The following is a 14,340-nucleotide window of genomic DNA, read 5'->3' on the forward strand; positions in this document are numbered from 1 at the left end:
CCACCGGATGCATTTTATATATACACTTCGTTCCCGTAGACAATCCGTGGTGACGTCATCGTCCTATACACCAAGTACAGCAGCCATGACCTGACGAAATCTCTCGCCGACCATTTCACTCGTCATCTCTTTATAACGCGACAAAAACAGTCTGCTCGGATTTGCTCTCGGAAAAAATTTTTTATCTTCGAGAATCAACCATAAACAAATGCCAAATTTCATATGACCACGTTTAGGGATCGTACGATCAATTTCGAGAAAAACTCTAGAAAATATAAAAAAAAAATGACACATGACAGAAGGGTATTAAAATTGTTGACGTACTTTACTCCAAGAAATTATTACATCTCTTGCTCCCTCCCTCTCTTTCTTTCTCTCTCTTTGTTTTTGTGACACGTGGTAGACTGATCTTTTAATTGACAGGCAGATTCTGAGAGGTGTTCATGTACGATGATACGCTCGCGTGGAGAACGTGACGGACGGACACGTGGAGCTTTTTAAACAAGCGTAAACAGTCTTCGCTTAGATATACACGCGGATAGTGTAATGCGTGTCACGCGTTTAATCACGACGTGTACATGCGCAGAAACGATTTGCAACTTTATTAAGGCGAGTGAGGCACCGTTCCATCCCGCCAACCCGTGGCTTTCCACGTGCGCGGATTGATTAATGCTCGTTTCCATGCTCGCGTACCTCTCTCGACTTCTTCTCCCTCTTCTCGACTTAGCTTCCCTTTCGCGAATCTCTCTCTAACAGCTCGCAGTGGTGGTCCGTTGCATTATCGTAGCTCCGAACGGAGCGTAGCATTGATGGATATTGCGGTTGCTTCTGGTGTATTGTATAACGGCGTGCGACCGCTTCGCTTCCGATAGGTTCCCCCCCGCATTCGTGTAGCTATTTAATTAACGACGGCCGCCCCTCGCGCATTTTTCGATAATTACCGGGACGCTGCGTCGCGACCGCGGAAATGCGCGGTTTCTCTCAGCAGTCGAGAAAATATCGTCGAAAACTACGTCATGCTAGGCTTAATATTTCGTAACACGTACATATGTGTACTACTTTCTTGTCTTCGAATACGAAAAACACATAATTAACGCTGGATATATTAATTCTAATATATCCAGCGAGATACAATAATTCTTTATTTACGAAATTTTAACGAAAGATTTTTTTCATACATTTTATATACTAATTATATAAAATCAAAAATTAAGTATAAATTATGTCTAATTTTTATACAGATGACACAAACGAATTTTTAAAAATAATGTTAAAATAGCTGACGCGACAATTGATTAAACTTTAATGCATAGTTAACTGTATCTAGTTTGCGAAAGGGTCCACGTTTGTTCTCCCTAGAATATTGATCAAGTCCCTCCTCGAGTTCCCATTACAATACGCGCATCGAATTTCAAATTAGCTAGGCACATGTCAAATTCATCTCACGCACACGCTTATGGCGCGTTTACTTGTTTAATCAGCTTCCGAAGTTCCCACCATTTTGTGTACCCATCCCCGATTAACTACAAAAGTGGATTTAATTCAAATATACAAAGAACGATTCGCCCCCTTCATTTCCTCGGCTCGAATTTTCTCCAAGACCATACATTACTAGACCATACGTTTACTCGTAATCCAGAATGACTGTTGCATAATTATACAATGAATCATACAGCTATCATTATTCATATAGAAAAAATCAAAAGTGTGTATATAAAATTATTTTTTACACTTTCAAAGTAAAAAAAAAATAATTTTCACAATTCTAAATCTTCATTTCGATTTTCAAATAGCAAATTATACATAATATATATATTTATTTATAATTAATAATTTATATAAAAATTAATAATTTATAAAAAATTGCCGATGAGATGACGTCCATTATTAAAATTATATCCAACATAACTTTTTTCGAAAATTTATTTAATAATAAATAAAAAAATTTCAAAATAACGAAGATGAAATTAATATGAACTATGCAACGAAATTAAAGTTACTTGCATTTTATTTTATTCAAATAATTTTTATTCTCATTAAATTAATTTAGACTCTCTTTATTATCTGCAAAAGTCTATTTTATTTCTATTTAATTCATCGATGAATATTATTTTTAGTCATAAATGCCGATCTCCACCGTTTAAAATTCTCTATGACTTCGTGGTTTGAGAAATGAGATTCCGATGATCAAAATGCAAATTACGGTACAATGGACTCACAAGGAGTGGCACGATTATACAAGGCGGTCCACTAAACAAAGAGGCTAATCAAAATTTACCCCACAAAGGCGTGATTCCAATTTCACGGGCGGAACGCTTTATCGTCATCACGTTGGATCAAGTGCATCAAGTGTATGAAAGACAGGGGATGAATACTCCATTTTTTTTCTTTTATTGATATGGTGCGCCGAGATGCATCTTTGTTAATGAAGTCATTAATCTTTAATCCCTTTTTTATGGCTTTGCACTATAACCTCTGTTCTTATCCCTTTATCATCATGTCACATAAAAATTAAGATATGTAATTTAATCTTCATTATTTGAAAATTAATTATTTGTTACAATAATGTTTTTTTTTTTTTATAAAATTAAGGGATTAAAATATTTTTCTTTTAAATAATACATAAGATTTATTGTTAGAAAAAATTAAATTTTTTTTATGAAAGAATATTCAGCAATTTGACGTTTAAGAGTTTCATAATTTATTTGCATATTTTAGCATTTTAATATTTTGTAGAAATGGTATGATATAATAACATTTTATAGAAGTCATAATATATCTAATATTTCTTATTTCTAATTATTTCATTTTCAATCATCTCAACTATAAATCAAATTAAAATTCCAATTAAAATTAAAAATAAAGTTTTAATACAAAAATTAAATTAAATTAATTAATATAATATTAATTAATATAATATAATAAATTAATATAATAAATAATTAATTAATATTCAAATTTAAATTTATTTAAATGTTAATGCTCACACAATGAAACATTCAATTAATATTATATTAAAGAGTATATAAAAGACTGATTAAAAGAAGCAAAACTCTTTCTGATTTTATCAACTTGATAGCGATTAATCATTATAAAAAGCTAGAGAAGAATAAAAATTATTGTGTCTAATCGAGATAGCACATGTTGATTTCATAAAAGTTTCTTAAACGCATATAATGATATTAAATACATTTAGAAAACGCTTATGAAACTAACATGTGCTAGATAATATTCAATTAAAAAAGAGAATAAAAGGACACGAATGTAAATGCGCATATTTTTAAGATTTCGACTGAAAGTCACTACGTCATTTCTCAGATATATTGTCTTGAGCTGTTTTTATTTTTATAGTTTAAGTTGAGATTTTTATCATGGAAATTTTATCGACGTACTTACATCAACGTTGAATTCAGAAATAATTATATCACGTTAGAATCTATATGCAATCTCGAGATTTAATTTTCAAAGCGGACAATTGCAACTGTCAAACGCACGAACCGGCCAACAAAATTTAATTAAATCTCTCTCTCTCTCTCTCTCTCTCTCTCTTTCTTTCTCTCTTTCTCTTTCCTTTTCCAAACGAGGATTCGATTTACGTGGCCTTGCGAGATCCATTACGCGTGGAAAATCGTCCGCGTGCACGATACATTATATTTCGCTGTCGCGCCACAATACGAGGGATCAAATTGGAAATCGGTGAAAGTAGCTACCGTAAATCGGCGAATCGATCGGTGGCAACCGTTAGATATGAGAAAGCGGGCGCGGAAACTGCAATTCCGGCTATGTCGGAAGCTTTTCCGTTATAGATACAAGTGCGAGAGACCGTCTCTCCTGCGGATCCTATGGATGCGCGACTTGGCAAGGCCCACATGTGCCAACTCATACGTGCGTGCGTATGGCATGCTACGCACTATGACTTCCTCTACTCTCTCGGTCGTTAAGCAGCAGCCGCAGCTGCCGCTGCCATCACCGCCGTTGTCGTTGGACGGTATTCATGTACCGACGAGTACCGGTGTACAAAGGCTCCTTCGATCGTAAGTCGTGGGCGTAAAAGTGTCTACCGACCCTCTTCGCAGCTATGTACGCACGTTGCGTGTGTGCGCGTCAGAGATTGCTCGTGTCTGGTCGCCTCCTCAGAAATCTACGTTGGTTTGCTTCTTCGGGATGCTGCAAACTGCAACCATCCTTAAACTGCATCAATGCGAAAATAAATTAATGCTCATTCATTATTATTTTTTTTAATTTTAATTTTTTAATTTTAATTTTAATTTTTTAATTTTAATTTTATTTTTTAATTAAAAGAGATGATTTTTATTCCAGAATATTTAAATTATAAAAAGTTTTTAAAAAATAAATAAAAAGAGATATATATGTTAAAACATAACGAATATAGAAAAATAAAATAAATTTAATAAACTATCATTTATTCTAAAATAAAAAAAAACCTATATTTTCTTGAAGTAACGATGAGAAAAATCTAACAAAAAACTATAAGAAATAATATTGTAAGTGAGCATTACTCTAATAATAAATGCTGATTTTATGTATGATTCATGGTCATTGCTAGTTACAAAATCTTTTAACGGCTTGAAAATATACGAGGTTGTACACGATACATATATCTCTGTGATTTCCATTTCAAGCAAAGCACATTATGATTCCAAGATTAACGCGCACGCCAAGTTTTCCATCTCGAACTGAAGCGAGCCGAAGTAAACTGAACGAATGCAATGAATATCCTCTGCTTAATCCGTCCAATGGTCGTGTTCTTCCAGTCTCCCTTTCCTTGAGCGTCCGCACCCGTACTTCATAAGCTCGTAAACGTATCTCTTTACGTTGTTATCTCAGGCGGAACGCACCGCATAATCCGCCTATGCGGTCGTTGTACCCCAAAAAAGACACGATTCCACCGACGATGAGTCAGAACGCGACGATAAATCTCGAGCTGCACCGAAGGCAGAAAAAAATTATCTCATATCACCGCAATAACGCGAGCGATTATCATTATTATTCACAGTCCTCCAGTGTAATTATTTGATGGATCGCGGTGTCTAATGTGTCGCGCAAATGCGTAAAAATGTGTCCTTACGTGTGCGAGACGGTAATTTAGGATCGTTTAAGCATACAGTGCTGAGAATGACGGCGGGAATTTCGCCTTGTCAGCCTAACTATAATTCTTATAATTCCTTAGTAAGCGGGATAACTTCGAACTGGTTAGGTCAGTCAGGAATTGAATTTCTTATTTCAATTTTTTAATTCTTTCCAATGAGTTGTAATTAATCCCTGTGGTATTTGTTTTTATCTCACATCTCTATGCTATTCAAAGATATTAAAAATTCCTGAAAAAACTGGAATTCTTAGGAATTTATTTTCTACCTGGAAAAATCAGGGAAAACTTTCATGAAATTTTATTGGAACTTAAAAAAAGGAATTTAAAAAAATTCCCTCTCTGATAACTTTGCTCTTATATTGTAAATAGTTAATAGACAAGTCAAGAATTATAATTAAATATATTTTAAATATTATATTTATTTCTAGTTATATATTCAATGTTTTAACAGTATTGAATATACAGTACATATTCTTTATTGCAATTTTTAGTGATAAAAAATGAAAATGTTATGCAAGTGAGAAATGTAATCTTATGAAAGTTACTCATTTTTTCAGTACATTACAAAGCTAGCTTGAAATTTAAAAGATTATTTTTTTTTGAGCGAAAAACATTAGAAAACGCATGCAATAAAAAAATTTACTTTAGAAAATTGAATAAAAATCTTCAATATATTTTACTTTTTTTTCATCTGGAATTTTGAACAAACATTTGGAAAATCAGAGAAGTTTTTAATAAAATTTAAATAGATCTCTCTTATACAGAAAATAATCGAAGTCGAGCAATCTGAAACTCTAACTTTCGATCTAGTTATCAATGAGGATATTATTGAATTTCGCGTTATATGTGAATAAATTTAATTTCTTTTTTTTTCAATCATTTCAATCTGAATTCTTTAATAGAATTTTAATTGAATATTTTGTTGTTTAACCGTAATAAAATTTAAATTTTAATTTCGTCTTTTACTTAATAAGAATATTAATATAATGCAATTAATATTTTTATTAGCACGAATTGAAAATGGATTCATTATAAATAGAACAGTATCGAACTGAATGGATACAATTTCCCTCGTTCCCCCTCCGCTCGTTAAGGAAGCGCAATTCACGGCTGAAGGATGCGCTTGGAGGTGAAAGGCACGACGAGGCCAACTACCAATTAAATCGTACCTTCAGTAGGACCGCCGGATATCTCGCGTGCGGCTTGTCCGAGGCGGATTTCTCGACGCGGCTATATGAACTTACGAAGTAGCCGCTTGGTTTTTGCGGCGTTCATAGTTTTATAAAGCTAATTTATTAGCCGCACAGACATGGAACATCACGAAGCTGTTCCTCGGGCGGTTCTATGCGCGCGCCCCGGGAAGCGCAAGAAACCGCTCAATCTTCGTTCCAATCTTCCTAAAGTATAAGTGCTTCGATCCCTGAGATTTCTCCGCGTCGCTTTCTTACCGAGGAAAGCCGAATACTATGTCGATATCTTAAAGCTAAAACCAACAAACGTCAAATTATCATTTCATCTTAATTATAAATTAATTATTAATTTTTTTTTAGATTCTCAGAAGAATATTTATATTTCTAAGTATAATGCCATCTTTTTTTTTAGCGCAATAAACTCTTTAAAAAAATTAAATATTTTAACATTAACAATGGAATAACATTATTCTGTGCATATAATATTTTAATTATTTTAATTATTTATTTTTTATCATATTATAATTTTCGAATGTGATACGGTATATATTTTAAAAATCATATTTATTTCACACAAAATTCCTTTATTTAAATTTAAAATTCCTAGTATGATACGTAAATATAATTCGAATTTACGGAGATATATTTGAGATGCACAAAATGCAACTGATACTTCTAAAAGAAACGTTCGGGATCCATTCAATAAATTTTTAAAAAGAAATAAAATATAATAATAAAATAAGATAATAAAATTAAAATACAAGAAGTAATTAAAAACGACCATACTGGCAAATTTTGTTAAAGTGAATCACGATGTTTCGACCATGGTTTTGGTCCTTTTCGAGGGAAAATAATTTAGTTAATTATTCTATCATGAGAAATAAGAAAATCACTTCGTCAAGATTGTCATGTCAACCATCTCCATCAACACACAGAGAAAGACTGATAAAATTAAAAAATAAAATAATATGAAACGTAGGATGCAATTGATGGAAATAAATTGTCGACTGATATGTGTATTTCCCGTTTCTCGCAATTACCACCGCCACGTTGTCACCGCTACTTTCGCCGTTATTTTCGCCGTTACCTTCGCGAGAAGCAATGACAATCGGCAGAGATTATCTTATCACGATCTTCTATCGAGGCGACTCGTAGTTAAGCATTTTATAGCTATGTTCCCCGAGCGTATGCACGCATAGCATGCGTGAAATCTAACCGCACCGTCGTTTGCCGGATCCGCTTGGCAATCCGACGATGGCCGAGGGTATCATTAAGAATTCGTCTCACTTTTTGCGCGGATCAACGCCGGAGGTAACAAACGATCACGTAATCCGTTGCCTTCCTGGTTTATGCGAAGGAGTGCCCCAATAAACAGGCATTCCATTACTTTCGTAATTATTACGTAAATTGTAGAGTAATTACACGATGCTTAAACGGGACCATCAAGCTGAACGAATGATACATGTTTCGATAGAGTTGAGTGAAAAGGGAAGTGACATTATTGATCGGCCATTACTTCTTTTATCATTCTTTTTCGAAATAAACGCTACTTCTCCGGATAAAAAGTTTGCTCTGTTTAATTCGGTAAAAGCTAAAAGCGTCATAATGAGGCGAAGTCGAATCGCAGTAATGGACGCTTGAAAAAATTGGAGAAACGGAAGCACCATGGGAGGTAGTATCATCGCACTTGGAGCGATCGCGAAATCGTGCGATAACGAACGCGTGGGCCGGCGTTTCCCGTTTCTGTTGTCGGCGTCAGGGTTCAAGCGCCCGCGAGATTAAGGCAGAAGGAGATCAACGGATAGCGTGGTGGAGATATATATCGATGGTTTACACGAAGGTTGAGACCCCGGTCCGGAACGAGGCCCGCAGCCTTCAATCATTGTCAATCGGTTCGTACGAAGCACCGTTATGATGTCTTCGTGCTATCGTCTCGTCCCATAGGAAGTTCCACCTACTACGATTCTTTGGCAACATTCCTACGTTAACCACGCAGTCCCGTTCTTCGCGAATATTTGCGAGAGCGCATCTGACAGAGATCATGAGTGTCACGTATTGCATGCGTTATATACTCCGTTGAGATTTTTAAAAAATGAAGAGGGAAGATATTAGCAATTGTGTAAGAAATCTTTATACGTATTCGTCTAGAGAATAATATTTATAACGCCTGGCGTTATAATATAAGACACACGCTATTCGGCTTTCGATTCAAAAAGATTTTTTAAATTTTTATTTTACTATACAAAAATGGTGAATTGTTATAATGAATTGTTATAAATTAATATATAACTCATAATTATAGAAATATAATTATAATTACAAATATTCTAAAACGAGAAGAATTGCCTTCAATGCGAATAAACAGCCATCGGAAAATTAATAATTCATAATTGTAGAAATATAATTATATTTTTTATGTTTATATTAGAAGTTGAGGTAGTTAGAATATTAAAATTATGGAGTAATTATCAAAAATTTTATTCCTTTTTTGTGTGATGAATTTAGGAGAAGGACAAAGAAAATAAAAGAAATGTTTTCAATGGAACAGCCATCAGAAAATTAATAATTTATGATTATAGAAATATGTAATTATACATTTTTTTGTATATTATAATACAAAGATTAGAATATATAAAAATATTTAAATAAATATACATTATAAAAATATATTAACATGTAAAATACTTAAAATATATAAGACTTATAATGTTACATTTTTTGCGTGATGAATTCGGAAAAAACAAAGAAAATAGCTTAAAATAGAAGAATTATCTTCAGAGCAAATGGATAGACACAAAAAAAGATGCTATTGTAAAGACCGACTTCAAATATAGCATTGCCAGAGATATCCAATTCAGACCTGGATATCTTCCTCTTGTTTTACGACACTGGACGACGTTTGTTCCTAGATATAAACGTAGGTGTGCCAACAGCGAGGAAGAAACGTGATACAACGTGAAACGTGAAATAGCTCGCCGAGAGATTGCCCCCCTCGTAACCATGGAGAACATTGATAAGTAGAATTCATGAAGATTGGGAATGAAGTAGATCAACACGCGGAGGATGTTTAGCCCGAGCAAATAGATTTTACAAGCCCAGTCGTTCTCGTATGTAAAGAGATATTTCAGAGCGAAAAGCGAGCAGATCTCGCGCCACGTTTTCGCCACGGAATGACGATAAAATACAAGGGACGAATGAGAAAAAACGTGACGAAAGGATGGCAAGAGGAGATGGACGGACGTTACACGAGATATAAATATTTGCGTGGGCGTCGGATCCCGCGGTGAAGATGGCGAATCGACTGTAGATGGGCTCCCGAAGTAAGAGTCTTCGGTGACACGTTTGTCTCGCATATCATTTGCGAAAACGACAATTATTTCAATCGTCGATGATTTTATGATTTAATTAAATTTTTTATTAATATTAAATTGCCACTTAATGTGTGCACTACTGTAATAAAGTAACATTGAATGACGCTATATTTGCACAACAATATAGTATAATAATCAAATTGATCTGGAACGAAAATTCCCACTGTTTCTCTAAAATTTATGACGGTGCAGTTTCGAAAGATTTACGATTTATTGTAATATAAACAATTTTATCTACATAAAATTATTTTATCTCTTTTTGGATTCAATCTAATTTAATCATGTAATATATTCTCAAAGTCTATATTTGTATCATGATTAAATATACATTTTTAATATGTGTTTTTACGAGAGCATTTTTACGAGGGCATTTTTTTATTGTAGATTTAAAAAATAAAATTGAAAGTAACAGTTCTTGCAGTAAAAAAATTTGGCGTGAATGTGCAAAAGATGAGGAAAACAAAAGGACGGATTACATGAGTTTCTTACAGCAATCGCACGCAACAATCAATTGGAACGAGAAACGATAAGTATTGACGTCAGTGAACAATTCGATGCCATGATACAGCACGTTTTCACAGATGCTGCGAGATAAACCAGCTCTTCAAGCGACATAAGCAAGAAATAAACTTGCGGTTAATATCTGTCCTTGCGACCGACAATTCCAGTCTTTTATTCTCGAGAAAACGAAAGCAATCAGTCCTCGATTGAAACATATGGTGCGAGAGTACGAGATGTCTCAATACAGAATTCGCGAATGCAACCGGTATCGATATATCTTTGTCATCGATCCGTAAAAAGAGTACATTTATCAAGAGATTCCTTGAAAAGAATACAATTAATCAAAGAGATAAGCCTTAAAACGAGCTAAATTTTTTGGCACAATTTAAAATTTATTAAGAGAATCATAAATGAGAATTGCAAAAATTAAGAACAGTTGACAAATTATTAAATTTCTCATGATGTATTTTTCTTTTTTTTTTCTTAATTAAATTATGTCAAATAAAATAGTTCAACGTTATAAAATATGTCGAATAAAATGGTAGCAGGATCTTCGATAGAATTTTATCCCTTGATAAAATCAGTGAGCAGAAAAAATTACTAAATTTCTACAATCATACTTACGGATTGGATTCTAAATATCTAATCGTACTAAAAAAATGCGCCTGATTATTTTAATTATTGCAGAATTATTTGCAGTTTTCTTTGCTCGAGCAAATATTTCAGGATATGCTATCATAACATATAATTGTATTATTAGCAATTTTTAAAATAAAAAGATATTTTAGATACAGATTTATAAGTTAATAGATATAGATATCTTTATTATTTCTCTCCCTTCTTTGAGTTAAAATGGACATCCGTTTCTTCGTACATAATTTACTTAATCTATCTTTTACGCTAAGCTTATTCTAAAAAAAAAAAATCTATTTTATACGTATAGTTAATATAAAATTTTATAAAATTCTTTTCACCATAAAGTCTTTTTTATATATTTTCTCTTTGGAAAAAGGATATGTTAGCTTCTTTGCCTAAGATAGATTTTTGCATTTTGCATTTGCATCCGAGTACATGAATAAATGATACTAAATCTGGGTTCTCTCCCACTTATACGAGTAAATACATTAATAAACAACGTGTATCCATAAAGTAGAGACGATTAAAACCGCCGGCACGTGAATCGCGGTTAATTTATATGTGGACTCAGACTGCGTGTGTATTTCCATCCCGACGAATTCCCTGCGGGAGACGTACGTCTCCCCTAATGAGCTCTTTATGCAATACTGAGTTACCCTTTTGCCATAAATTTCGGGTGACCAAATATTGGTACTGATGAACCGACACGGGTTGATCTGTTGTTATGACCGATACATCCCGTGGGATGACACACGTGATAGAACAAAAATTATTGACAGTATTTACTAACGCATTGTAATGCGATAGATGATTTATGCCATTCATGTACTTTTTAGAAAATAATATTAATATTCCGCAATCGGTTAGATTGGCATCTCAGAGAAAATGAAATATATGAATTTTTATATAATGTAGGTATAGAATATTTTCTAGAATTCACACATGTAAAATTACTATAAGTATATTTATATATCACTGCTAAATTATTATTTACTTCTTATACTTAATCTTTAATTTGAAGTTTCGTTAGGTAAAATCAAAACCAAATTTACAATCAAATTTATTTGATATTAATATTCATAAATTTTATAAATTAATATTTATTACATATGTGGCAAACTAATATTTAATAAACTAATATTTTCTGTAGTATTTTTTTGTATAATATATAAAAATTTTACTATTATTATATTGTTTAATATTAGAATATCCGAGAAAATATTCACATAAGCAAATATATTCTCTATAAATTATTCAGCTTTATGTTAATTTTTTAAAATAAATATTTTCTCTGGATTTCCATTTTTGTGTAAAGAAAATGTATGACAATCTTTCAATTTTTAATATTAATTATCATGGAAAATAAGCTTCTTGAAATAATATTATATTGCAAATTTCACTTGAATTTAAACGAACTATTTGGGGCACTGTATAATAGTACAGTAATACTTTTTTGCATATCTCGTACGTACTCGTCACATCCGGTTTCGCTCTCAATCACCTAGATCCCACGTGAAACCCTCGGCAGTGGTATGTGCTCCTCCGAAAATACAAGTTCGCACGCTCTCAACACTTGGCGTTATTGTCGCTCGTCCACACGCACCATGAGGGCGGAAATACGTGGGCGATCGGGCGCACATATAATGGTTACATGGCGCGTTGTTTTCCTCTCTCCCTCCTCCTCCACTTTCTTGTATGTCCTCGCTAAACCCCAATGTTTATGCGGTGATGCAGCTCGATATAATGCACCCACATCGAATGCAAGACGACACTTGTTCACCTCGGTATTCGAATCTTGGTGGGAAAGTAATGGGAAAGACAGTGCCAATAATGCAATATCGATGTTTCGCAAAAAAGATTGCGTCGCTTTTATTGGAAATATGCGAAGAATCGCTTGTTGAAAATGGAATTTTGCTAAAATGCACTTAAGCATATTCTTGTTTATGAATGTACAAGTTGTGATATTTTATCGATTTTATGTATATCAAGAAAAGACTTGAGTAATCAAAGAAATATGTCGAAATTTTAAATATATGAACGCGTGCATTTCTATCCATTATGTATTAAATAAACAAAGTTCAATGAGATTACTACCATTCTTCGGGCGATTCTTCTTTGATGATGATAAGCTAAAATATATTATATTTTCATGCAATGTATATGCAATGTGTATATAGTATATAGCTTATACGATTTTGCACAGATGCGCTTGAAGAAGAACCAGCTTTAGTTTAAGCGATACGTTTGGGAGGAATATTGATGTTTCTCTCCCATGGGTATTGTAGCACCCTCGGCCAGAATTTCTGCCAGCTTTTGTCACAGAATCCAAATCACGTTCCCCTTGTTTATCCTGGCGTCGAGGGAGATAACTGCCAGTAACAGATTTTGAAAGCGATGGCCGTGATTTCGTAACGATACGAATGGACTCGCGAAACTGTTTGGTCTCTTGTCTCTATTGCTTCCGGTGTTTGGACAAGTGTCGAAATCGTACGGCTACTGCATAGTGTAATATTTTCGCGATGCGACTCGATATCAAATGGGATTGTTTGATTTGTAATTACAAGTTTTAATAAAATAAAAAATAATTTCGACGAATTAATATTTCTTATTTGGCTGAAATAAGTTCTTTCTCGAGGATTTTAATTAATATTCTTTAAATTGTTACAAAAATTTAGAATTCTGCAATAATATATAATAATTTCATAAATATTTGATATATTTTACATGATCCAATTTCACATTTTTCGAAGAGTTTCTTTTTTTTTTCTCATATACATTATCCAGCAAAATTTATTATTATGTGATTTTTACCAAACATTGTTGTTTTCCACATATTATTTTTTAATTCATAAATATTTTAAAGCTTTCTAATCATTTCAAATTATTTAATTATTGATTTTTTTTAATTGTACATTATTTTTTTTCATTTTATAGGATCGTGGAGACTTCGCTTCCCTGGTCCGGAATTTGCTCGGACCGATTTATGGCGACAATGTTATGGATCTACTGATAAGACAAGCACGGGATATCCTGGTTTGCGCTTATCATGGTAACTTGGAGAACTTTGTTCGGGCTTATCTATCACCTGCTGCAGCTTTATTAGCGGAAGTCAAGAGTATCGTCTCCGAAACGGTAAGTTACTTTCTTCTAAGTCTTTGTAATCGAAAGAGAGAGAGAAAATTTCTTTTTTTTTGATAGATGATTTTTAGATTATATGTAATTTGTAAATAATATAAATTTTAATTTCTCCCGGAGATTAATAAAAGCCAGACGTGTCAGTTGAAAGGAAAATTAAAATTTTTCACTAAAATTGATTAGTTACGAACAAAGCACGAATGTTAATAATAATAAAAATATAATTTGACATCTGTCCAATGATTCCAAATGAGATCCAATTTTCCAATTCAATAAAATTTGATTCTTCTCTCGTACTTTAGAAATATATTGTAATGCACCGATCGATTAATAACTGACCGAATAAATTTAAAAAATTTTAATTCTAGACAATCAATTTTCCATTATTAAAAATGAC

The 14,340-nt window shown here is 33.0% G+C and overlaps 1 protein-coding gene across 5 annotated transcripts in view; it reads left to right on the forward strand.

Moving 5' to 3' along the window:
• The window catches only part of LOC105248921 (puratrophin-1), a 286,834-nt gene that overhangs the window by 42,446 nt on the left and 230,048 nt on the right, over positions 1-14,340 (forward strand). For all 5 annotated transcript variants that reach the window (XM_011254000.3, XM_025413141.1, XM_011254001.3 and 2 more), the window contains one exon: positions 13,743-13,940. In XM_011254000.3, the coding sequence (XP_011252302.1) occupies positions 13,743-13,940 (198 nt within the window). The remainder of the gene's footprint in view (positions 1-13,742; positions 13,941-14,340) is intronic.

This window comes from Camponotus floridanus, unplaced genomic scaffold, assembly GCF_003227725.1.
Source record: "Camponotus floridanus strain SB8 unplaced genomic scaffold, Cflo_v7.5 scaffold60, whole genome shotgun sequence".
In the NCBI taxonomy this organism is placed as follows: domain Eukaryota; kingdom Metazoa; phylum Arthropoda; class Insecta; order Hymenoptera; family Formicidae; genus Camponotus; species Camponotus floridanus.